This window comes from Labrus bergylta, chromosome 8, assembly GCF_963930695.1.
Source record: "Labrus bergylta chromosome 8, fLabBer1.1, whole genome shotgun sequence".
NCBI classification, from domain to species: domain Eukaryota; kingdom Metazoa; phylum Chordata; class Actinopteri; order Labriformes; family Labridae; genus Labrus; species Labrus bergylta.
Genome location: NC_089202.1, coordinates 12176713 through 12202843, shown reverse-complemented (window position 1 = coordinate 12202843; position 26131 = coordinate 12176713). Strand labels below are relative to the sequence as shown.

The 26131-nt window shown below is 41.1% G+C and overlaps 1 protein-coding gene across 1 annotated transcript; it reads left to right on the top strand.

Annotated features, from left to right (window-relative positions):
- The first annotated feature begins 221 nt into the window (after positions 1–221).
- On the top strand, positions 222–25535 carry si:dkey-12j5.1 (uncharacterized). Its single transcript, XM_020648506.3, has 11 exons — positions 222–403; positions 582–691; positions 786–932; positions 1030–1182; positions 3070–3182; positions 3282–3405; positions 4680–4766; positions 5452–5520; positions 11455–11508; positions 16265–16423; positions 25187–25535. Exons 1-11 carry the CDS (start codon positions 337–339, stop codon positions 25361–25363), a joined length of 1260 nt encoding a protein of 419 aa, XP_020504162.1. The 5' UTR covers positions 222–336; the 3' UTR covers positions 25364–25535.
- The last annotated feature ends 596 nt before the right edge of the window (positions 25536–26131 follow it).

The following is a 26131-nucleotide window of genomic DNA, read 5'->3' as shown; positions in this document are numbered from 1 at the left end:
GATTTAAAGCCCGCCTTAGAGCATCTGCACCCTGCCTGACATTATTTTAAAAAAGTGGATATTTAAGATGCTCTTCACTGTAGAAATATGCGCCAAAAACGCATTTGCTAACTATTTTGGGACGTAATTGTGTTTTATTTTATACTTAAATGAAAATACGTTGTTTAAAAATTGTTAAGATTATGTCCACTACCTCTTTCCGTAGCAGTCACTGCTTAGAGCATGCGCAGTGCATACTTAGATCATCGGCACTTTCCACGCGTGTAAGCTTTACACTTTGCCTGAAGTCTAGTTTGAAGACAGAAATTGTGGCATTAGAGAGGATTTTTCTTCACCATGGGAGGACAGGCAAAGGGCAAAAAGAAAAACAAGCCGAAAAGGAAAGAGAACCGCTCAAACAAGGGTAATTAGATTCACTGTTTCAACCTTTCCGAGTTGTTTACACTTTGTTATAACGCCAAGTCAACCCACCAGACAGCAGTTACTAACATGTTATGCTTTAATTTAACACTTGCCTTAGGAACACCAAATAAGACAACAAAAAAACTAACCATTTCTTTACATTAAACCAATTACGACAGATGCAGGAATTGTTGGATTGACTCCCCAGGAAAGGATGAAAGTGAGGATGCATGAAAAAGCCAAGAAGAAAACAGCTGAGAGATACTCTGTCCAACATCTACTAGAAAAGGTAACACAAGATACTCACAACAAATACCACTTATATCTGATCGTGCCTTTGAAATGTTAATTTGTATTATATAATGTGACCATTTGTTGCACAGACAGAGGAATGCATGGATAGTTTTGACTTTGAGACTGCTGGTCTTTTCTGTCAACGAGCCCTTGATGTAGAATCCAACAACCTGCAAGCTCTCGACATGCTGGGAAACATCCACTCTGAACTGGGAGACACACAGAAAGCTAAGGAAATATCCTTCATCTGGGTTGTTATGTATTTCAGTCCTATATGTCTATGCTGTTTCTGTTTCAGCAATGCTTGTAGCCTCCTTGACCAATTCTTTCCAAGTGTTTCTGCAAGCAGTGCAACTTAGCCCAGACGTAGGCCACAGTAAGTACATGTACCTGGGACAAATCAACTCCGGCCAGGAGGCGGTGAACTACTACACTAGAGGAATACAAGTCATGCTGTCTGCATTGGAAAAAGAAGAGCAAACCAAAGTAAGTACACCCGCAAAATAACCTAAAGCAAACTAAACTACATAAACTAACTTAGTAGTTACATACAGTACAGTATACAGATCATCTAGCAGAAAATGCCAAAGCTTTTCATGATCACAGCATCCAAGGTTTGATGCAAGTGTCATGTTGTTTTCCACAAGAGGGTGCTGTTGGACAATTTATCTCTCTGTCTGTCTGTCTGTCTGTCTGTCTGTCTGTCTGTCTGTCTGTCTGTCTGTCTGTCTGTCTGTCTGGTGGTCTGTCTGTCTGCACACTATTGTAATGCTACTTTCACTCTTGACTGCATATCTTGTTTCTCTCAAATGTTATATATTGTATTTAAATTGCATAGTGACAAAAAGATCCAAAAGTTGCCTAACATTAACAGACCAATTAATAATATTATTGTATAATTATTTTGAAGCTCAATCAAGAACATTAAGCAATGTTGTGCCAAAAAAACAAAAAGACAACATTTACACAATACCTAGATCTGCTACTCAAAATGCACCTTGGAATAAATGTAGCTTTATGTAAGCGAAAGTCTTACCTTCACTTTTTTTTACGAGAGCTCTTCATGTTGTGTTTGCACAACTTGACTCCGTCTCCATCCTTACCACTTTAAAGTGTTGTGATTGCCAGATTTTATTCAAGTTAATCTTGTCCTTGGTCCTCTCCAAAGTATTGATCAATGCTGCCAGCCAGCATTTGAGTGACGGTCTTTATCCTGAACATACGTATGACTCAACGCTGTGCCTTGAGTATGCTTCACTGTATTCACAGCAGATGTTTGGTAGTCTGGAGTTCACAAGAGTTTTCATAATAGAGCCTTTGTTTTTATTTGAATAATTTTGAGTCGCTTTTTAAGCAGACCAAGTATTTCTTTCCATGGCTCCTATATTGGTATTCCCATAGCTCCTACATTTGTGGAGGTAAATAATACATAACTACTGTGTATGAAGACATCCATCGCTCTCACACACTGACGACTCAGATTCTCTGATTTCCTCGTCTGGGCCATATACAAGTCTCGACATATGATATATCCATGTCAGTGCCATCCCTTTTGATTTGATCACTTCTTCATATTCCCTGTTCAATAGTGGAACACAGGTTTTTCCAATTCCGTAGACTTTTATTGAAGTTAACAGTCAGTGAATATATAGAAAATCAGAGCATATCATAATTTTTCAACTTATAACAAAATCATACAGTAAAAGAATGAAGTATGTAATAGCATGCAGTGTTTCCCCTACCATTATATTATATATTTTTTAAAGATTTATTTTTGGGCTGTTTGTGCCTTTATTGTAGGGATAAGATCGTGGATAGAGTCGGAAATCAAGGAAAGAAGTCATTTAAGGATACTTTTCCGATAGAAAAGGACAGCTGTCATTAAAAGTAACGCATGAACACCAAGGTTCCTTCAAGTGTTTGTGTCGTCATGTGTCCCCCCCCAACGCTGTAAACCTAGGGGAAACACTGAGCATGTATTGTTAGAATGGCTCATGTGTTTAACATTGTTTGTTCCACTGGAATTCTAAACTCATCTAACCTACATCATGGGATTTTAAAAATTGATTAATTTACATAACAGTTCTTACAGTATTCATAAGAAGCAGGATACATTTGTTGACTTGAAAGCTTCTTTTTTTATGGCTTCTCCTACTGTAACATGTCAAAATGTGCCCCATGAAAATAAATCTATTCGAATAGTTTTTTGTTTGTAAAATATGGAAGGCCTGTAGTTTTATCCAACCTTTACATCCATGGTTAAGATATTTATATTAGATTAAAATATGAAGTACAATCTGCATGCAATCCTACCTCTCTTTTGGTTTATAGTTGAAGTGACTTCTTTAAGACATGTGCCCTCTGCTTTTTAAGCAGCCCCAGGCCGCAGCTGCTGCCCCCCCAGAGGAGGACCCTGAGCGTCCCACAGCCAAGGACATTAGTGTAGCCTACTGCTCCATCGCTGAGATTTACCTGGCAGACCTCTGGTACTGGAGCACACTGAGTTACACTGTTAACGGTCTTAACCCCATTTCACAATGCTGCCTTGGTAATGAGTTGAGATTTGTCCGTGTGTGTGCATGTAGCATGGAAGAGGGAGCTGCAGACAAGTGCAGAGAGTCCATTGAGAGAGCATTACAGTATCACTATGACAACCCCGAGGCTCTACAGCTCATGGCCAGTTACCTGTTCAGTACAGAGAGAAACCAGGTCAGTACACACACACACACACACACACACACACACACACACACACACACACACACACACACAGTAAGGATGAATTATCACCACATTAAAGCGGGAATCTGCTGAGTTAATTATTCTGAGCAAATTGAATTGTATGCCATTAATCAGCAGACGGACACGTACATTAATACACACACACACGTACGGGTCATACTGATAGGAATGTTAATTACTCAGCAGATCACTCTGGGTCGTATAGTCATCTGATAAAGAGTGCTGGTACAGCAGCTCATTCTGCTCAATTTGGAAAAGACACCCAAAAAACTTTGCTGCAGAAAGTGTCTGACCAATTTAAAAACGTCATTTTTTTTGTATCTAAAAGTGTTGCATATTTCCGAGATATTTTCAGTATTGCCACTTCACCAACTGTAATCAAATGTGAAAGACGTTCAAGTGAAAAGTTGTTTGAGAGAAGCTTATGCGGTGCATGCTAGAGAATGCTTAATAGAGTTGTTTTTCAAAGCAATTTAAAAGTTTTAAAATGTACCTCCATGAGTCATCCACATCTTTAAGTTGAATATATGACATCATTTTTTTTCTATTTCAAGTTTTCTAATGTTGGATGAAAAGTGCATCAGAGGTATTCATTTCCTTTCCTTAAATTTGATGTTAAACACCTTTAATAATCCTCTTCCTGTGTTTTCTGTGGATGATTTTACACAGAAGCTAAAAGTCAGTAAAACTCCTGATAACTCTGTGAAGTATCCCGAGTTCAAAGTGCATTGTTGGTGGAAAAGAAACTCTTGTTTATTGAGGTTTGGATTTCATCCTTCTATTTTCTACATTGGCCGACCTACCGGTAATTGAATTGGCAGCTGTGGATATCTTAATTACCTGACAAATGAACAAAGAGACAGTTTAAAAACAGGATTCTTCAAACTCTGACATCAACACATTTGGAACAAAAGAGATTGTGTTGAGCTAAAATGTGGATCTGTATTACCGGCTTTAAGCTCCAGGGGTCAGGCTGGCTGCAGTCAGCCTTGGTAGCGCCCCTACATGAGACAATCTGGTTTTAAACGATCTGCTAAAGATTTTAAAGGGAAGAAAATCATAAAACTGACCCTAGTTTCATTCAAAAGTCACAGATTTTTGTTTAAAGGGGTTTCAGGGTGTAGTTTAATCAAACTTCTGATCAGATCAGATTTGTGTGCTTTTATCCAATTTGATATTTTCTAGATTTTTCTTAAGTAAATGGATTCACTTGTAAAAAAAAAAAACTGTGTTGTCTGCAGGAAGGCAAAGAGTACCTGTTGAAGAGTGTTGGATTGTGGCTACCTGCGCAGAGTGCAGCTTCTTCCAGCACGGAGGAAGAATTGCAGGTGAGTTGGAGCCGTAGTTAGATTTTTCTCTGACAGCTACCAGCCTTAAGATCCTGGTTTATTTATAAAGCACTTTCATCTAAACCGATTGTCACGCTGTGCTTTGCTGTGAGCACAAACATAAGGACACCAGTGGGGATAAAAAAAAAATAAAAAAAAAAAAGTTGCAGGTAATGAAACGAAGGATGATAAAATAAATAAAAGATGGAACAAATTCTTCACAAACCTGAGTCGTTTGTGTAAATAAAGAGCAGATATGAAAGCACAAGGCAAACACTGGGAGAGTGTATCAAGGATACATGAGAAAATGACTTCAGGGGGTTTGAAAAAGAGACTAGGAATGGCGGTAATGTCAAAGTTAGGCTGGGTTCTAAACTGCAGCAGAAATGTTGGCTGAGTTTACACTAAAATATGGAGGAAATGTGATGAAAGAGGGGTGAGGGGATGGTTTGAGACTGAAATGCCCGTGGGCTGCCGTTATGACTCTTATCTTGTGGAGCAGGTTGATCTGAAGTCAGCCTGCTGACACTTCCGCTGTGATTAACAGCCACACAGCCTCAGAATGTTTTGTAGCTGGAAATTGGATCGTGTTATTATCACACAAAAGAAGAACTATGTTTGTAGGCTTCTTGCATTAACACTCATTTATAACTCTTTTTTTTTTTTTAATCTTTTTTTCTTCCAGAATTTGATCCCCCCGTATGAGTCTCGCATCACCACAGCCAAACTGCTTATGGAATCTGAGGAATATGAGGTAAAATCTGTTGTGTTGTGGTCATGTCCACTCATCCCATGGTGTTCATCTGTGTGTGTTTGATAGTGGGAGGGTAGTCTGGCATTTGTGTATGTGTGTGTGAATGCTTTGTATACTCTTCTTTCTAGGGAATAGCATTGAAGGTGAGAAGGCCATGCCTGGTCTTTATCCCCTCCAGAGTTCAGTGTCAATAATTGAAGAGTGATATTTACAGAGCGGGACAGGGGTAAGGGCGTGCACAGAGGAGGAGGAGATTTGAAGAAGGAATAAAAAAAGAAAATGAAGGATGCTCCAGTGTGATGAATTGCTGCCGTATCTGTGATACAGCACACTTCTAAATCACTCATCAATTCCCAGTCTTAATGGCATTGATATTAGTGGCTCACCGCCTTCAGTTCTGCGCTAAAACTCCTAACAGTCATGAACGCTAAGAGTTGTTTTCTTAGAAGACTGCCACACCAAGCGCACTTGTGCAATCTTCTGTTGTGATCCAGTGATTAATTTTAGTCACTCTTGTTGAGTGGTTTATGGTTATCACTGACAGGAAATACGAGCTGTGTCCTTTTTTTCCCCCTCTCACTCCCAAACTGCTCGGCTGCAGTGAAATTTGTATGTGTGTGTGTGTGTGTGTTTTGAGGAGGATACGGGCTGTCAGGTGTATCAGTAAAATGACAACGTCTCGGTCCATAGTCTCTGGCATGTCGTTTGTCTTCATCCTCCTGTTGGTGTCATCAGGCCTGAAACAGAAACCGCAAACACTCAGACTCCTTCATATGATGAATATTGTGCTGTGTGTGCACATACGCATGAACACATCCATGCACAAGTTTTCTGATTTAGCTTTTAGCCATCAGCTATGTGAAACTTTCTGTTGGAAATTGAACTTCAGGGGAGGGGGGGGGGAGAGGGGGAAACAAGCTGTTTTGTGTCCGTCTCTCCCAGACTGGGACTTAGCCGGATTTGATAGTAACATCCTCTCTTTGCTCTCTCCTTCCTCTACTCCTCTGTCACGCTCACACACACAAACACACAAACACACAAACAGGCACAAACCCTCTTTTTTTTTTTGCAGGCTCTCTCTCTCTCTCTCTCTCTCTCTCTCTCTCTCTCTCTCTCTCTCTCTCTCTCTCTCTCTCTATGAACAACTCTAAACTCTGTGTAAAGTTGTGTGCTTCCAGTCTGAAGAGTTACCAGTTTGAAGGCTACCTTCGTAGCAGGGTGCCAGACTTTGACGATTTGTCTTTATTTATTTTTTCCCCCATTGAATCTTTTGTTTGGTCCAAACTGAGCCAAGACTTTGAAAATCTGATTAATATATTTGCCAAAGAAACACAAAGCAGTTTTTTTGTGTTTGTGTTTTCTTCTATTGCATAGAGCATACAACTATTTCTGGTTTATAAATAATAACAGTAGCAGAAGAACGGGGACGGTCTTTGCCAGGACGCTCTTGTTTGTCGCTGCAGGAGGTTTAGCTCTTTGGCTGATGGATGCAGTTTGGCATTGGCCATTAAAATCAGTCCGCGTTTTAAGCTCGAATTGAAGTGAACCAGGCTTATGCCAAAATGAAAATATCCTACTGTGATTACATTGGCAAAATTATCTGGGTGTATGATATTATCTCATTAATTATTGGGGGGAAAAAACACTGTAGTGCATTGGGATGACAAATTGAATTAGAAAAAATGGCATTTTGGTTCCCTAAAGGCTGTCAGCGGAAGAGGGGAGGAAGTATCCTATCGTTTGTCTCGTCGCTTCACGAGGTGCCAGTCGAAACCAAAAATCTTCACACATTGAACATTTGACCTTTACTGTCTCACCTCTGCGCTTTTTTTCTTCAAGGTTTGTCTTCATGTCATCAAAGTGAATAAAGTCCCCGTGACATTAATAGAGGTGGTCACTTATGAAGCCTTTGCATTAGTTCTAGTGGGAAAAAATGCCTTAACTTTTCCAAAAAGTTTTTAAGAGTATGTACTTTTAAAAAAAACACAATTTCTTTTAAAACATTTTTAAAGGTGGGTATTTTAATATAGACGAGATATTAGGGTCAGTAGAATGTAAGCCATGACATCATTGATCCTAAATGAGTTGTAACATCTAATTGTTGTGACTTCTTATTTGATTAATTGGCATTGAAAGAGAACTGTGGTTACATTTATTAAACAATATAAATAGATCAAATTGAAATGATTTATTGTTGCATATTGAAACCATCAGTTTCCTGGTGCTTGCTCTTTCATTCATTCTTAATTTCAGCACGACTGTAACCTCCTGATTAGAAAAAAAAAAGCACCCAAAATAGCTTTTCAAGGATTAAACAAAAACAAACTTTAAATACATTGAGTAGTTTGAGTAGTTGATTTTTCTTTGCTGTTTATGAAAGTGAGTGAAAGAGTGGCAGAGATGTAGAAGTTACTGTCCCATTAGTTTGATGTTGTCTGAACAATTTTCTGTAGTAAAACAAATATTTATTGATGGATAAGTTGATGTTAAGCAGACAAATTAAAAACAGTTTCTTGGTGAATAGTTTTTAGTCTGTTATCAACCCAAACATGCTGATCATTTGCTAGTTCCAGTTAGAAACACTTAGTGCCTTGCTTCTTTTTCTTTGTTTTAAATCCTTCAGTATAGTTCGGTGTTGAAGACTTGGTTGGAATAAATGAGCAATTTACTTGTATTACTTTATTTTGGCCTGATTGCGATACACATTTTTCTTTTGATATTCTATAGAACAAACCATTTTTTTGTTTACTGGTTGCCAGAAGAAGATGCTGTGTAATTATTTTTTAATCATTTATCATGAAAAACAAACGTCTGCGCTCTTGTTTCATCCTCTCTAATATGAGCATCTTCTGCTTTTTTTTGCTTAACTCATTGTAGAATTTAAATATCTTTTCATGAACTGTTGGTTTGATTCATTTCATTTAAGGATCATGTGATTAGTGAAACAATGCGGCCTTCAGAGAACACATTTTGTTTTGCTCAGGCTCAAACAGAGATGTGGATATCACCATCAACACCACCTATCACCAGCGCTAATTCACTTGTCACATAGCAGACACGTAGACAGACAGACCCCCTCCCCTGACAGCCATTAAGGTGTCTGTTTGTCACAGCAGCTGATGGTTACTTACTTGTCGTTGTCACTCTTGTTTGCTTTCATGTTATTTACAAAACATTCCTGCTCATATATTTAGCTCCTCGTGGAACGCAGCTAGTACTTTCCAATGATGTGTGCAGCTACAGTTAACACTGACGTCCCCAGGATTCATTCACTTAAGCAAACGTGTCCCTGTAGTGTGTGTGTGTGACTTTGTATGGGTTTCTGTGTGTTAGAGATACGGCTTGCCCTCGCTTGTAAAGTGATTTGTCTTTCTCATGTCTCTGCTGTGCGCTCCGGTAAAATTATTCTGTTAAACAAAATTGCCTAAAGATTACACACATGTGTACACACACACACACACACACACACACACACACACACACACACACACACACACACACACACACACACACACACGCACACACACACATTGACCATTATAAATGAGTTCCTCCAAGAGTTGTAGTTTTTCTTGTTAGCAGGTCTCGAAATAAAGAGGACAGCATCTACATGGTGTCTTTTGTGTTTGTGTGTTTGTGTGTGTGTGTGTGTGTGTGTGTGTGTGTGTGTGTGTGTGTGTGTGTGTGTGTGTGTGTGTGTGTGTGTGTGTGTGTGTGTGTGTGTGTGTGTGTGTGTGTGTGTGTGTGTGTGTGTGTGTGTGTGTGTGTGTGTGTGTGTGTGTGTGTGTGTGTGTGTGTGTGTGTGTGTGTGTGTGTGTGTGTGTGTGTGTGTGTGTGTGTGTGTGTGTGTGTGGCCGGCCACGTTGCTCCAAGACCAGTTTTTGCTTTTTTTTTTTTATTGGGATAATTTTCTTCATACCCCTCTTTCCAATTTTCCCACTGTTTCTTTCCAAGTACCCCCTCTCTCCCCCTTATCTTCATGGGAATATTAATCGTGTTGTTGTTTGGAGCATGAAGCGGCTTTAAAAATCTCTGAATCTTTAATCAGTTGCCCCCGGGTTGACCAGTGTAGTTAGGAAGGAGTACAGTTGGAGACGAGATAATGCTTCATTGCGCACTTATCCTGGCTCCCAGATATATCTTGTTCTATTTTTGTTGCTCCAAAACTGCCTGTTCTATCAGTTGTTTAATACCCAGACAGATCGTCTCTGCTATCTCTTATATCTAGTGCTGCTTGGCTCGATTGCTTTGTGTGTGTGTGTGTGTGTGTGTGTGTGTATGTGTGTGTCTGTCACATTGTGATTCAATGAAAGTCAAGTAGATAAATCTGATGCTGGGCATTAATCCATTCATCATCAACTGGGATTAGGTGTTATTGTTTGTGTATTTTTAATCAGTCATTAATTAATTAAGGACAATGGGTTTTCAGATGATAATTGGTCCAGCAATCAATCAAGCGACTCTCTCTCTGGCATGCACATCTGCACGCTCTCCTAACGAGAAACTCTCAATTAACCCGACGTTCCCTCAATCTACCCGGCAACTGACCTCTTTATCTCCTCCGGAAGCACGTCGGCTTAATGAAAAGAGAACTCCGACGAGCGGGAGGGAAGAAAAAATTGGAATGTCTGCTAATAAGACCGCCTTAACAAGAAACAAGTGCTGCTTGTTGTGCTCACTGTTGTGTGTAGCTTTGTTGTTAGTGTGCGACTTTGCAGCAGTGTGTGCGCCCGTGCACATGAATGCACCTCTTTTTTTTTTTCCCTTGCCCTTCACCACGGGTGATTGGCTAACAGTCGCCTCCAACCTGAAGTTGACAAAAATCAATACATCATCACCTAGGGGTTCACACAAACACAGACAAAGACACACACACACACACACCACAACCAAGGGTCTGTAAGGAGAGAAGGGGAGCAAAACAAACACACAGCCCACTTTAGTCAAGGTCTGTTTTCTGTAATAGAAACTTCCCACAGAAAGTGACCCGGAGTGAGACACACTGGGACAAAGGTCAGCTTACATTTAGCTCCTTTGAGCCCTTAAAGGAGAAGCGACTTCAGGGTTATCATGCTGGGGAGGGAGTGTCATGGCTTTTTGTGTGTTTGTTTTACGAATCCCTTTAGGCAATATTATTTCCAGCAGTGTACATGCATCATTAAAGTAGTGTCAAGGATACTACTAGAAATTCACAAGACCTTTTCTATTTGTTGTCTGTGTTGGAGTAAAATGTTATGTAGGAGTAGTCGTGGTGTACTGCAGTGAAAACATAAAAAGTAAAACTGTGCCGGTATCAAGATTATATTTGTCGGTGAATAGATTAAAGGGCTACTGAACAGAGACGCTAAAGTGACTATTGACTGTGCGATAAGCACTGGTGAGTGTGTCTATCGACGGCCATGTCTGTTGTCTTGTTGGTATCGACGGTGTTTTATACGGGATCCTGGCCTCATAGACGCTTATCAGACCCTCTGATCACTCTGATTGATCGCGCTGCCTGGGAGAAGCACAACACTGCACAGCAACAAAGTGTTTGTCATCATGTGTGCGGTTGTCTATGGATTGAGGCAGCATGGAAGAATAGATCATTATAAGTATGGTCTGATTCATTATTTGTTTTTTATCATTTGAATGTGAAGATTTCTTTTTGTTTTTTTCGATAGTTTAAAGAGGACATATTATACCCCTTTTCTACCTTTTTTTAAAACAGTCTCCTGTGGTCTAAATGAAACATTTGTGCTGTGGTCAAATTATAACATGAATCAAGTACCAGAGGAGGTTTGTGACCCTGTATAAACTCAGCTCTCAGACACTCACGTCACCTAAATGATATGTTCAAAAACACAGTAAAAGGGGATTTTTCCATAATATGTCCCCTTTCAAATCTTGATTCAATCACTCAACCTCCTCTCCCTCTCTCTCTTTCTGCATTAGATGGCGGTGGACGTGTTGGAGGGTCTTCTAGAGGAGGATGACGAGGTCGTCCAGGTAAGCAATTAAGTGGTGGCATTACTGTTTATTGTCTTATGAAGATGTTTTTTTTTTTATCTTATTCTTTTATTTCAAGGTGGAAACATGCTCAGAATTTTTTTTTTTTTTGTGGGACAAAATATGGATATGTAGATAAACATCGTCCTGACTCGTTTGACACATTTATCAAATCGCTGATGCCAAATATCCACATAAATTAAAAAAAAAAAAACTACTCTGCCAAAGATTTTGCTGCAGCAGCAGCGAGAGAAACCTCAAGTAAAGTGTCTTGTCCAAGGACTCATTGGACAAGTGGCTCCAGGAGCTGGGGCTCGAACCCCAAACCTTCCGTTTTAGTGACAACCAACTCTACCAACTGAGCCACAGCCGCCCCTCATCATGGGTCGTATATTGCATTTCGTGTCACATAGTGAGTTACCCTGCTATTCTTCTCCCTGCTCAGTAGTTCATGTACTTTTCTTTTGGTTGTTGGTGTTTTACACTTTAGCTTTAGCATATTTGTTTCACTCCATGTACCAGACACCTGAATCATCTACATCCACATCTCTACATTGTCTTTGATTTGTGTGAGCACATATGAACACAGTGCTCCAGCAACACTTGATAGTATGAAGATTCAATTCAATTCAAACAACTTTATTAATCCCTCTTGGAGCAATTAGTGTGGAGCAGCCCGTACACATGACAAAAAAAACCCACAAACAAGACAAGTTGATGTACAAACAACAGATTACACAAGGAGTTAAAACATGGATAAGACCTAAAGGAGACACTAATATTAGACAGACCTATTAGAGGTCAGCCAGACTGAATAAGAAATAAAAACACTAGAATGATAAGTCATAGTATGAAGATCAACTTTATTAACAAATTAAACTGAGGCGTTTCGGCTTGTGGCCTTCATCAGGTTCATCCAAGCCCTTCACTCTTCATGCACCTTGCTAGTTGGTGAAGTTGTGCCAGAAAATCCCGCTTAGCTCATACGAACAATCAAGATATCCAATTGGAAACTCTTCACTCTCAGCAAGCTCTGTTGTCTGAGCAATGTGTGTGTGTGTGCTTGTTTTACTTATCATTGTAGAGGATTAAATGATTAAGAGCTTTATTTCTGTGTCCCCTTGCAGACAGTCCTGTTATAGTGATACAGTAGCCACGGCTGCATCCGACCAACGTGTAGGCAAATCTTTCATCACTCCGGTGGGAAGCAGAAAGCGTCTTCCACTGAGCCACTGTTTACATGTGTGCACAATAAAGTGTCTGCACGCCTAGACTTTTGCATTACTTTCTGTCACCGCTTGCATTGCTCCACTTGCAGGGTATGACTGAGAGCTTAAATGCCTATTAGAGAGAGGTATGAATGGCAGTATTTAGCAGGAACTATGTGCTGTCACTCTTCTCCAAATCCCCCGTGTCAGTGGCAGAGAGGAAGTGAAGGTGTGCCACTGAATGTCAGAGAGAAAAAGCACAGCAGCTTCTCTCTCACCCTCTCCCCCCTCAGGCCCAGCCTCCCACACACCCCCTTCAGCTGACAGATTGAGAGCAGTCATCGGGGGTCTGAACTTTAAAACTCACTCTGGAGACACACAGCTGTGACTCTTGATTTGAGCAGGCCTACAGCCAATCGCACACGCAATTCACTCACAAGTAGTAGTGGTCCAAAAGTTTTGTTTTTTTGTTTTTTTGTTTTTTTTTGCAGGATTATTCATATCACAGTAAAAATTGCTCGAGTCATAAAGTGTTTGACTGACACTTTGAACAACATAAGGCTCTGTCCCTTTCTCCTCATTTCCCCTCTTTGTCTTATTTCCTCTCTTAAGTGCGGTTCATAAAGTTGTTCGCTCTCTCCTCCGTCTCCTCGCTCTGGCGTATCTCAAAGTTGGAGCCTTACTCACAAAATGTTAAGTCTGCACAAACAACTCAGCCAGTTCCTTGCAAATCTTGTTTCAAAGGTACTCCGCTCATTCATGGTGCGTTTGTTCTTCCTTCAGCAGCACCATATGGGAACTAAGATGTGCCGTCACTTTGAAATAACAATAGTCCCAGTGATTTGATTGACAGACGCGGCATTTATTTTATTATTTGCGCCTCTGTCTGGGGTTGTGGTCGGATAGAGCGGATTCTCTGAAGTTGTTAATTAGCGAACTTCCTTATATTTTACTTTGGAGTACAGATGCAAAGCCATTTTTTATCGCGCACAAAAATATTTCACATCGGACCTTCTGTTGAGAATATTCTCGCCTTGTTCTTGTTTTTTTATTTGAAGGCATGCAGTGGTACTCATTTGTGGAGAAGTTCACATTTTTGAATTTGAGTGACCCAATTTCACTCTTTCTCTCTTTGACTATATAAATATCTATACACTAAACACACTTATTTTTTCTGGGCCTTACATTCACAGAAAATGTTTCAGTGATGAAAATGTCACACTGCTGGTTCTGCAACCTTACTTCATTTATCCAGTACTGCTGTTGTTCTGATAAGTATGGCTGCAGGGGGCAGCCTCCCACTCAGCATGCTGAGCGGCATTTCTGAATTCAGCGTGGCATGCCTTGATGTGTTTGTTAGCTAAATGGTTGATTTGGCAGAGGTGTGCGTCCCTACTGCCTCTGCCCTCCATGAATAATAAATAAAGCTAATATTTGTTTCTCAGTGCTTGAAAGAACAGTGGGTGGGTGAACTTTGGCCTTAGATGAGAGGCGCGCACACACCTCCAAGTTCCCTGAGAGTTGAACGTGATTGTTTCGAGAGGTGGAAGAGCGAGCACTGAGCAGTGTTATGATTACGTAGGAGAAAAAAAAATAGTGTGATTATGGAGGAGAAGGAAAACGAGCTGATTTGAGTGTGTTTCAGAATACTAATGCACAGTTGAATGCACTGTTTAAAGTAAGTGAATCATTTAGAAAATAATGTCCTCACTTTTTCATCAGTTGCAAAGTGGTGGCCAGTAAGCTAGCTAACAGCCCCTCAACACCTGAGTCTGTGCCGTGTTTTCTTCAACTGACTGATCCCCCACACAGCTGAAGTCAGAATCTTTACACCTTGCTGAAGGGTTTGTAGGTTTGCAATAGAATAAATTGAATTATTACCCATTATCTGCGAAAGCATTGAGCTAGTTGTTGTTTTTTTAACTACATCCTTATGATGACAGACCGGTAACGCATTGTAGCAACACAACTTTAGGTTAAGAAATGAACCCCAGTTCTCTGAAACATGAGTGAGGTATCTCACTATGGGACACGCCCCCGCGCTCTGTCCCCCAGAAGCAATATTACATCACTCCAGTCTTGATTGATCTGCTCTCAAGAGGAGCGACTTCCTCCTGCTTTATAAAGCCTGACGTTTAATTTTGAAATGATGATCTGGTGATGAACTTTTCTCTGTTAGAATCATCTAGTTGAGCTGCTGGCCAGTTGCATACATGATGCAGGATTTCAAGAAAAAACTGGTCTTTGCTACATCTAAAGCTTTGTATACAAAATTAGATTTTACTGTGGTAACTGAACTTGCTTATTGCAAAAAAGACCATAAAACATGACCAGTGACTTGATGTTGTGCTGTGATGATTCAGTGTTCCTTTCATTTATTTTTGACCACTGTAAGTGCAGTGTAATGGATAAATCACACATATCATTTAGCATGCAACAGTATATTTATCTTTAACGACTAATCATCTCAAGAACCTTTAATTCATACATTAAGCCATTATAAACCTGGAACAAAAATACACATCTCATCTCTTACTAGCCGTTGTTTTAGTAGTTCACATCTTTTATCTTTACTTGTCCTTCACATTTGAATAATTTCTTTAAAAGTATTCAAAATGTAAACAGATCTGTTGTATAACGAAGAGAAGGGCCAAAAGAATAGTGACTTATTCTTTTTTTTTTTTTTTAAAAGCTGATTCCTGAGGAGGAAACTGTTTAACATTCTTGCATACGTTGCCCTGAACATAACCTTCCCTGGAGCAGGTATGATGAGGTGGCGCTGGAGTTAGCATCATGATGCTGATGTTACACGTCTGAAAGATGAGCCACCACCACCAGTGTGGAGGAAGAAAACCAGAGTGGAGGCCGAGTAAGCGTGTTAGCCCACTTAATCCTGCTTTCTGAGGCAGCCCCCCAGGACCATGGTACCCATGTTTCTTACAATATTTATTATCAGGCAGAAAGATGCTCACGAGGAATAAAGAAAGTAACAACTACATGAAGAGAAAATGAGAAAAAAATGAATGCTCTTTCACTGATTTAATAGCAAGGCCAATATCGTCTAAAGCCTGTGGGTAGGATGTTATTTGAAATGCAAAGAATATATCTTCCTGAAGGAATTCATTTTTCATTTTATTTTATAATGTTTTCTTATACAGTATGTCTCTGTTCAGTAATTGCGTTACAAAGATTGAAATGTATATTGGTTGTGACGGATGGAAAGATTGTCAAGTCACAGGTTTGACTTCACGCTGAAGCTATACAGTTTGTGCATGAACATTCCTGTTTGTCAGGATTGGATCACGTTTGCTGTTTGTATGTAAGTGATGGATTGCTTGTGTGTCTTGTGTGAGTCCTTCTCACATTTTGTGAAACATGTTTGCCAAAGAAGGATGTTGAGTTTCATGCAGACATGCTTCTCGAGGGATACAAATCTGTTTCCCTTGTCATAGCTGACTGACTGCAACGAAGAACACTCCCTCTCTGTCTCTGAATATCTGCTCCTCAACCCGCCCTCTTTTTTTCTTTCTTTTTTCTGTGACTTCCAGGTGTGGTATCTCTCGGGGTGGGTGTGCTACCTCCAGCTGGAAAAAGCAAAAGAGCAGCAAGAAAGTGAGGGAAGAGGAGTGACGGAGGAGGAAGAGGTGAAAGAGGAGCAGAAGGCACTGACGGAGGCGGCCAGATCATACCTGACCAACGCTAAAAAGGTAAATAAGGTCAAGAGAACATAAAATACACCAAAATAAAATAAAAAAGGACTTTCTTATGTCACAAGCACAGAAAGGTTCTTGTTTTTTTCTTATATTTATACAGATGTCTAACTAAAAGTGCACATATAGTGTAACCAAGTGCATCAACAGAAGTAATCTCACCGAGCACAAGTTTGACTCGCTTGTACTAAACTCCATGTTTCTATTATTCACTGTATACCTTTCCTTTAATTTAATTAAGACTGGGATTTTGTACTTTTACTCTGTTACACTCAACTGTCAAAATTCATGGTCCCCGAGGTTTCCAGTTCCTTCATAGTTCCCATTCATAAAAAAAAATCTTTCACTTTTTTCAACCGCAACATTTTATGTTTTCTTCTCCTCTATTGTGGGGGTTTGTCTTGAATCAAAATATTTAGTACAATTTTAAGGGTTTAAGTTTCTGATGAACCAAAAAATACAACAACAATTATTTTCAAGAACTCTTAACACTATTTCCCATAGTTGTATGAACCTTATTGTTGATGTGTTGATGGACAAATAATGAGCATCCCTTGGTGGATCCATAATGCTACAGCTCAATGGAATGGTTAAAATACTTCAACAACAAAAGGTTTTACTCTCCCTAAATACAATGCATAAATGACACCAATACAAATATATAGAATGTAATAGAATGAACCAGACAGGGGCTGTAAAAGATTATATTTTGATACTTAGAGCTTTCATGTGATGTCACTCTCGTATGGAACCACCCACCTGGCAGGATGACTGAACGTGTTCTAACAAATGCCCTGTTGTTCAGTTTTTGTTTTCTAATAATGTCAAAAATACTTTTTTAGGTATGTCTTTAATGAAAGGCTAAACAAAGAGGCATACTTTAGGCCACATAACATCTGACAACCACAGACACATTCAGATGAAAATTAGCAGTTAACATGGTTGCGCTTTAAACTGTAACACAGACAAGGACTTTCTGTATAAGGGTTGCAAGTAGAGGTGGGTAGAGGTTTTTTTTTTTTTCTGGGGGCAGGGCGGTGCTAAGGCTTGCTCTTTATCTCAGTAGAATGCCAAATGGCGCAGCAAGAAATTCAGCCAGTCTCACAGATGACTGGAGTAGATCCTGAAGTATGTACTCATTCATAAATAGACTTTGAATCCATGTATCAAAGAATCCAGAATCGTTTTGAATCGAAAATCGATTCTGAATCGAATCGTGACCCGAAGAATCGAGATCGAATCAAATCGTGAGACGCCCAAAGATTCTCAGCCCTAGCTGAAAGTGCCCAAAAACTCTCAGGTTATCTTACTATCTCTGTTTTTACTTTGCTTGTCAGGTGATGTAAACATGCATCGTTTAGAGGAGATGGAAAATGTAAAAGCCTGTGCTGCAATTCTACAGTGTTTTCAATGACGCTTCTTTCATTGGCTCTTTTTGCACTCCAGCCATCAGTGCTGGTCATGTGACTGAAAGCTATGAATTGAGAGATCATTGAATGCAATAAAGAAATATAGAATGCAGGACTTTTAGTTTCATGTATTTTTTTTTTTAAAAGTGGCTATGGTATTTTTTTCAGTTCTGAATACTTTTTTTTCACCACGACATGGTGCTAAGAATCCATGGGTACATATAGTTACCTCCAGTACACTTTCACAATAAGTGAGACTCAGGAGAAGCCGTTCTTGTCAGAGGAGGGGAACATGCAGTACTGTGAACACGAGAGGATCCCAAAGATGCTGCATTGTTGCCACTGAAAAGCCCTTTTTTTTATATGATCTCAAAGAGGTTTAATTTCCCCCATATCTCTCCCTCCATTGCCCTATTCTCTCTCTCTTTCTGTATCTCACTCTCTCACTCACACGCACATACGCACACTTGGAGTGATGTGTCTCCTTCACTCTGTCATTCTGTCAGGATGCAGTGCCTCTATGGAGCTCTGATTCATGTTAGTCTAAAAACCAATAGGCTTGTAAATCAGCCAGCACAGACTGACGGATGTCAGGCCCCACCTACAATCATCTTCTTCTCGTTACTTTCCTCTCCTTTTCAACTCACCACCCAACCATCCACCCTCATGCCTACCCTCCTGTCCCTTGGTGTCCCTCTACAGATGAGTAGGGGCTGCAGAATGGCGACATATTGACGTCTGTCTCTCTGTCCAGCACTGTAGTGACAGGCCTGTCTAACCAGCATCCACTGAGGGTGTCCAAGTGAATGAGTGTCCCAACTGAGACAGGAGCGAGGTGGGCTTAAAGCTGCCAAGTGGAAGAATGGAAGAAACTGAGGAGAGGAAAATAAAAGCACAGGACACATATAGATTGAAGTTGTCAGCTTTGTGCTGAGTTGATGAAAATAAAAAAACAAATTGGGGGAAAGAAAATGGAATTGAGAAGTAGGTAGAAAGAAGTACTTAGCCTGTTCTACTCGGAGAGAAAGAAACTGAAGGAATGAAAAGGTGAAAGACTGGGAGGAGAATTTGGTGAGTCGTCAGAGCGTGACAAGTCAACAGCAGAGCTGTTTCTTTGTGGAGTGTAGCAACAGGTGCAGAATAATGTTACAGGTAGATGCACAAAGACCTTGAAAAAAAGAGGTGAGGTAAAATGTGGAGAGAAGCAGCCCCCCCTCATGATGCACTTTGCTCTTTCACTCTGCACTGTTGCGAAAATGTGTATGCATCCCTACATTGTGATTCTCCCTTGTTTATATCAGAGCTTTGTTTCTGAGCACCACTGTGAGTGTTAATTATTAACGATGAGTCAGTCTGCTAGTTAAAATGGGCTCCAACATGGAAATGAGTCCTCAAAGCCCAACGGCTTGTTTTGGCACAAGTCCACTTCTCTGCATACTTCATGACTTCGCTAAGAGTGTGTGTGTGTGTAGTGTGAGACAGTGAGGAAAAGCATGTGGTTATGCGTAGGTGCACCTTATGTGGATGCACATATTTAATTACGATTGTTGCGTGCCAACTTGCATATCTAATTCTTTGTAATAAGAAATGTCTTCATTATTCATCTCTTTTTTGTGATCAATACACACGCACGCTCCTGCTCTCTCCTCTCCATTCTCTCACATGCTCTCTTAGCGCACACACACACACACACACACACACACACACACACACACACACACACACACACACACACTGCACACTGCACACTGCACTCAACTGAGATGCTCTAAAAAGGAATGAGAGGGAAGAATGGCTAGGTCTAGAGGACGAGAAGGAAGTGTAGGAGAGGAGCAGGAGGTTGAGCAGGAGTGGGAGAATGAAAGGGGAGGTGAGCAAGGGAACAGATTGGATGTTTGGGTGTGTGTGTGTGTGTGTGTGTGTGTGTGTGTGTGTGTGTGTGTGTGTGTGTGTGTGTGTGTGTGTGTGTGTGTGTGTGTGTGTGTGTGTGTGTGTGTGTGTGTGTGTGTGTGTGTGTGTGTGTGTGTGTGTGTGTGTGTGTGTGTGTGTGTGTGTGTGTGTGTGTGTGTGTGTGTGTGTGTGTGTGTGTGTGTGTGTGTGTGTGTGTGTGTGTGTGTGTGTGTGTGTGTGTGTGTGTGTGTGTGTGTGTGTGTGTGTGTGTGTGTGTGTGTGGGGGGTTGTAGGGGGTGTAGCTGGTGAATAGTGGCCAGGGTAAAATCAATAGTAAACCGGACGTGAAATGGAATTTGAGTCTCAGCCAGATAGGGTGCGATTGAGGAAGGATCTGCAGTGTATGCACAGAGGACAATGTTATATAGGTGTGTGCGTGCGTGAGTGTGCACAAAGGCAGCTAGGGCAAACAGAGGTCAAAAGCTTTACTATTTGATGTGGCTGAAAGGGTATCCCATGAGCTCAGATTGCGGTTATGGTCGGCCCAGGGTGTGCTTGTCATGTAATTTTAATGCAATTCCCCACCAAGGATGTGACCAGAGGACTGCAGTGTTAAGTTGTGTGTCTGTGTCTGTTTGTGTGTCTGTGTCTGTGTGTGAGAGAATTTGCGGTCAGCCCTCTTGAGACTCCAGTGACATGCTGTGTTCGCACACAATAAAGTCTCATCTCAGCCAGTGTCACACCCTTGCCGGTGAAGAAGTACGTGTTTGTTTGTATCACAGAGGGAGATGGATAATTGTTTTTCTATTTATTTATATTTCACTAATGAAGAGAAACACAGTTGGTTCACTCTGTTTGGTCAAATAAAAAGGGGGGGGGGGATTAAGGATGCTGAGGAAAGTTTACAGATGGGTAAGATTTATTCCCCATTCTGCCAAGATGGCACACGTGTGTGTGTCCATGCAACCTGGAATAAAAGATATAAAAGTATGAAAGGGTATCTATCTCCTTGACAGGAAGGTCATTTGGTGAGAGCCTTGGAGTGCGAGCAAAGAAAGACGGATTGAAGAATGAAGGCATAATGAAATGGAATGAAATGAAAGAAGAGGTGAAATGAAAGGGGACGTTAAGTATAAATGTGGAACAAAAGGTGAAGAATGATGGAATGGTTATGCTTTCACCCCATAATCATCATGTCTTAATTATGCCATGTGACTTCACAGGAAACGAGGGGAAAATAATCACTTATTATATGCAGGGAACATTAGGCCTTAATATTACACCTTTTAATCCACTGCATACTGGACAATGGTAAGCTCTTACAGCCCATACATGCTGCATTGTACTTTTGATGTATAAAAAAAGATCTTTATATAGAGAAAGAGGTGAACTCTCCTCTAAAACAAGTAGAATATCCCAGCATGCTGCTGTACAACCCTAACCTATGAACAGGCTGAGACCTCATTCAGCTTCTGAAGCACAGACACCCCACTATACACCTGAAGCTAACATAATTCACTTTTGTATTAAACTCCATGGGCCTATTCAATTCTGTTACCATAGATTGGAGCCGTTACTGTTATCACCATGAAGTCAAGTTCGCCCACTTTGAATTGTTGATTTATGCTGCATTCCTTTTTCCGCATGTCCAGAAACTTGGAGTTCAGAGACAGATCTAAAGTTTTAAATTGGTTTAACTTTTAATAGTGTGCCAGTTTCAAGGGCTGCATACAGTGGCATAGAGCAAACATAAGTAATGAATATGACTAGCAATCAGAAGAGAAATACCTCAAAAGATTCACATTCATCAGGTGATTTCTTTTGCGTTAATATTGTATATTTTAAAAGCTGAATTACATGATGCCATCAGCCTCCATTGCGTCGACTTAACTTAATTAAAACATCTTTCTCCATGCTGGCAGCTCAGATGACAGTGTCACAGTGAACCATTAAAGGAGATCTATTATACTCACTTTCAGCATCAGTTATGTCTGGGACAGCTATTGAGTAGTGTTGGATGTGAAGCTCAAAAACCTCCTTATTTATCTCATACTGGCGTCAGTAAAATCCCTCATTTCAACCTCTGCCTGGAACAGGTAATTTCACCTGCTGTCTCTTTAAGGCCCCCCTCCCCACGTGCCCATTTACCTCTGATTGGCCAGCCCTGTTTGTAGTCACAGGGAAATTTGAGTGCACTTCCAGGTGGGCATGTCCTTGAAAGAGCTGCTGGGATGGACATATCCTACAACTTTGCTCCATGTTTCACTCTGGCAGAAAAGTTTTTTTTTGTGGCAGAACCTGACATCAGGTACACAACCTGTGTGTCTTGTGATTAAATGTTTTTGCCAAGGTTAAGTATGGACAGGGGGCAGCTGTGGCTCAGTTGGTATAGTCGGTCGTCTCTTAACCGGAAGGTCGGGGGTTGAATCCCCAGCTTCTGCTACTGCAGCCACATGTCCGATGTGTCCTTAGGCAAGACACTTAACCCCAAGTTGCTCCCCCTGCTTCGTCAGCGGTGTGTGAATGTGTATGAATGAGAGTAGTTATTACTGATGGTTACTTTAAATAGCAACCTCTGCCATCAGTTTGAAGGGGTATGAATGGGTAGGTGTGACCTGCAGTGTAGCTTTGAGTAGAAAAGCACTATACAAGCTTAAGTCCATTTACCATTTACACCCAACACTGTAACATTATATGTAAGTGTTTGAATATGGATCAGCTTAATTTCAATGCTATAGCAAGCACTGCACACCATGCGTCTTTCTTAAGTCCCTGATCCTCTCCTGTGTCGTTTCCTGAGTCTTTGCTCCTCCAAATGAGGACTAAAAAGAGAGACGCGAGGAAGAGACACAAGGAGGGAGGAGGCGACTTTACCAGTACATTCTAAGCAACATTTGATATCAACACTTTTAGAAAAGATTTTGAAAGAAAAGAAAAAAATTCAAAAAGTAGATGCATCAGGGGAGAACTGATGTTTCGGTGAACATGTTTGTCTGTTAAAAGAAATCACAGCAATTCCTCATTCCTCATCATTCCTCAGCTTTTGAAATATTTCTGTCTGAACCAAAGTGTTGGATGGACTGACCTACAGATCGACATTGCTCTCCCTAGAGTCATGGTGCTAGCCCGGCTAAAAACAATAGCGACCTGACAGACGTGTCCGTGCGCCCTTAAGGGTGTGTGTAAGTGTAAAATGTGTGTTTGGAGTTGTTCTTGCAGTGGTCAAGTTGTGCTTTGGGCTGTGACTTAGGGCTTGAAAGTAGAGCAAAGTGGACCATGAAAAAGTTCTATGATTATACACACTCGCACACCCACACTCGCCCCCTCTCTCTCTCTCTCTCCCTCCCCTCTTCAGGCAGCTCTCTGGGCCGTGAAAGTGAGAAGAGAAAACATAGGCTGTTGCAAATGAGAAATGCCTGTGTTTTTTGGGGGCGGCGGTGCTGATCTCAGCAGCGTTTGGTTGGCGACTGGGTAAAGAATAGCTGCTGTTTGTGTAGCTAGCTGAAAGACTCTCGATGAATAATCACATCCTATCAAGCAGACACTTGGCCATCGATTCGTAGGAGAAATCACCACATACACATTTTCCAAAATAGCTTTCAGTATCAGAGCACCTTGCATGCTTTTTTTTTTTCTTTCTTTTTTTTCTTCCGCACATTCACTATTTTTTTTCTCCATGATCTCTCTTATGCAACTCGTATGTAAGATACCCTCTACCTCTTGCCCAAAGCTGCAACGTGCAATTACTCTGTGTATGGGCCCAACGGATTGTAAAGCACACTCAAATTTTAGTCAGCTCGCTAGTTTTGGATAAACATCTCCCGGCATTTCACAGTGACACTGGCGGAATAAAATCATTTTTTCCCCGGCTATATGTCTTTGTGTGTGTGTGTGTGTGTGTGTGTGTGTGTGTGTGTGTGTGTGTGTGTGTGTGTGTGTGTGTGTGTGTGTGTGTGTGTGTGTGTGTGTGTGTGTGTGTGTGTGTGTGTGTGTGTGTGTGTGTGTGTGTGTGTGTGTGTGTGTGTGTGTGTGTGTGTGTGTGTGTGTGTGTGTGTGTGTGTGTGTGTGTGTGTGTGTGTGTGTGTGTGTGTGTGTGTGTGTGTGTGTGTGTGTGTGTGTGTGTGTGTGTGTGTGTGGTGGTCTGAGGAGCCTGAGAGGGTCAGCTCTTTCCCGGATATCAGACCCTTTGACCGGCCCTGGGTCATGCTCTACCTCCCTGGAGCTCCAACATGCAGTGACAACATCCACTTAAATATACACACACACACACACACACACACACACACACACACACACACACACACACACACACACACACACACACACACACACACACACACACACACACTTTTTACACTCTAAATGAGTTCCCATGGGAGTGCGTGTCTCCTGTCAGGACCCGCTGTTGCTTAGAGACTGGTCCCGGGGCAAAGCAGTCACACACACTCTTCTTCACTCTCCTGGCCTCGTTACACTTTTAGTGAGAATGATGGCACTCAGCTGCTTATTGTCCATGAGCTTGTGTGTGTGTGTGTGTGTGTGTGTGTGTGTGTGTGTGTGTCTGAAAAGGGGAACATTCCTAGATCATATCAACCACTCCCCACTCTCTCCTCTTCCTCTCTCTAGTTTTGTTGCTAGAAGGAGAATCATAGATCATGGATGAGTTTCCCTCACTCTGTTTAATACGCACACACACACAAACTTGGTGTTATGCTTCCTGTTCTTAGTGGTAGTGTGAGTAGTTTAATCTCTCAGCTCCACTTTCAGTTCAGTAATTACACAAACGCACAGTATTTTTACAGAGATAAATCTGCTGCCTGCTTTGAGAACAAGACTTTCTTTTTTTTAATCTCGCTCCTTCACGGCATATTTCGGCGAGATAACTTCGATAATGTGTGTGTATGTGGGCACGCTAGATGTGCTTCAGGATATGTTTTTCTTTTTTCATCACATGTGCGCGCATGAATGTCGCACTAGCAAGAGGAAGATAAATGGTCTTTTTTGTCTCCAGTGCGGCTGAACGGTGTATCAAATGTGCTGATTTGCCAAATGAAAGACAAAAACTGTTTACCAGCATTTTGCGAGCCACGACTGCAGCGCTGACTGAATACAGCTGCTGTTGGATATTTCAGGCGGCCTAAACCAGCACTTAGAGACTTTAAAAAAAACCTCAAGGCTGCTCACTTCCCTCAACTCCATGCTGCTGCTTACTGATGCCGCAGTGATGCACTGTTATCTCCAGCCACACAACGCCAGAGCTTTTGGTTCTCCGTATCTCATTTCTTGTATTGTATCGCCTCTGCGGTATGATTTTGCACTTCATGTTTGGTTTTTAACATTTCTTCTGTGTAACCTACTTTCTATTCAGAATTTCACATTTTTCATTATTCTTACTAGCTTTTTACATATCTGCATCAACCTTTTTTCTCTCTCTCTCTCTCTCTCTCTCCCTGTTCCCCAGCTGTACAGTAAGCTGCGGTGTGATGACCAGCCGGTGTTGGAGCATGTGGAACAGCTGCTGGGCGAGCTGGGAGGAGAGCTGGAGGGAGAGGAGGGAGACCCCGTCTTGGATGACGATTATGAACCCTGTAGCGATGAAGAGGAGGGGGACGTTGCAGAGGCACCCATGGAACACTGACCACAGCCCCCCCTTTGTTTGTGCTCTGACTTCACTCACCTCCATCATGCTCCCCTTGTACTTTAAATCGTTGTCTCTCTGAAGAGCCTTTTTAAATGGTTATCCTTTCACACTCAGTCAATTGAAATGCGATTCACAAAAACGTTGATATTAAAAGCCTCAGTCTACTCAATCTCTTACAGTTGGTTGTGTAATGCTTTTGGTGTAATAAGTGCATACTTGAGTAATGCCTCCCTTTACCTCTCTGATAGATGTTGATGAAAAGAAAGAAGTTTTAGAGCTTTACTTCTTAGCAATAAGCAGCAAAGGCAAAACACCTTTTGAATGCTTTTTTTTTCCTTCTTATACACACCCACACATGGTCTCAACAACAAGCAGCTCTACAAGGCAGCACATTAATGACTCCAGCTCTTATCCAAACCCAGCGAGGAGCAGCATTGTGTCCATTTTGATTGTAGAAATGTGAAATATCTCGTCGGGGTGTAAGAGCTGAAAACAAACTCTGTCTGCAAACAAACAGTTAATGATTTCTTTATGTGTTACGGTTCTAGTATTTGAAGTTTGTGTGCCATTCTTGAAATGTTATTGTATTCGGTTTATACTGCCTTTGTTTTCCTGCCTTTCTTTTTAACTCATTGGATTCAACAAGATAAGAAACAATAGAGAGAATTTGACATTAACGTATGCGGCATGTTTTTCTGTGTCTGCGGGACTGTTCAAAGTGGCGGCACGAAGCCTCTCAGAACGGAGAAATAGCCAACTCTGACT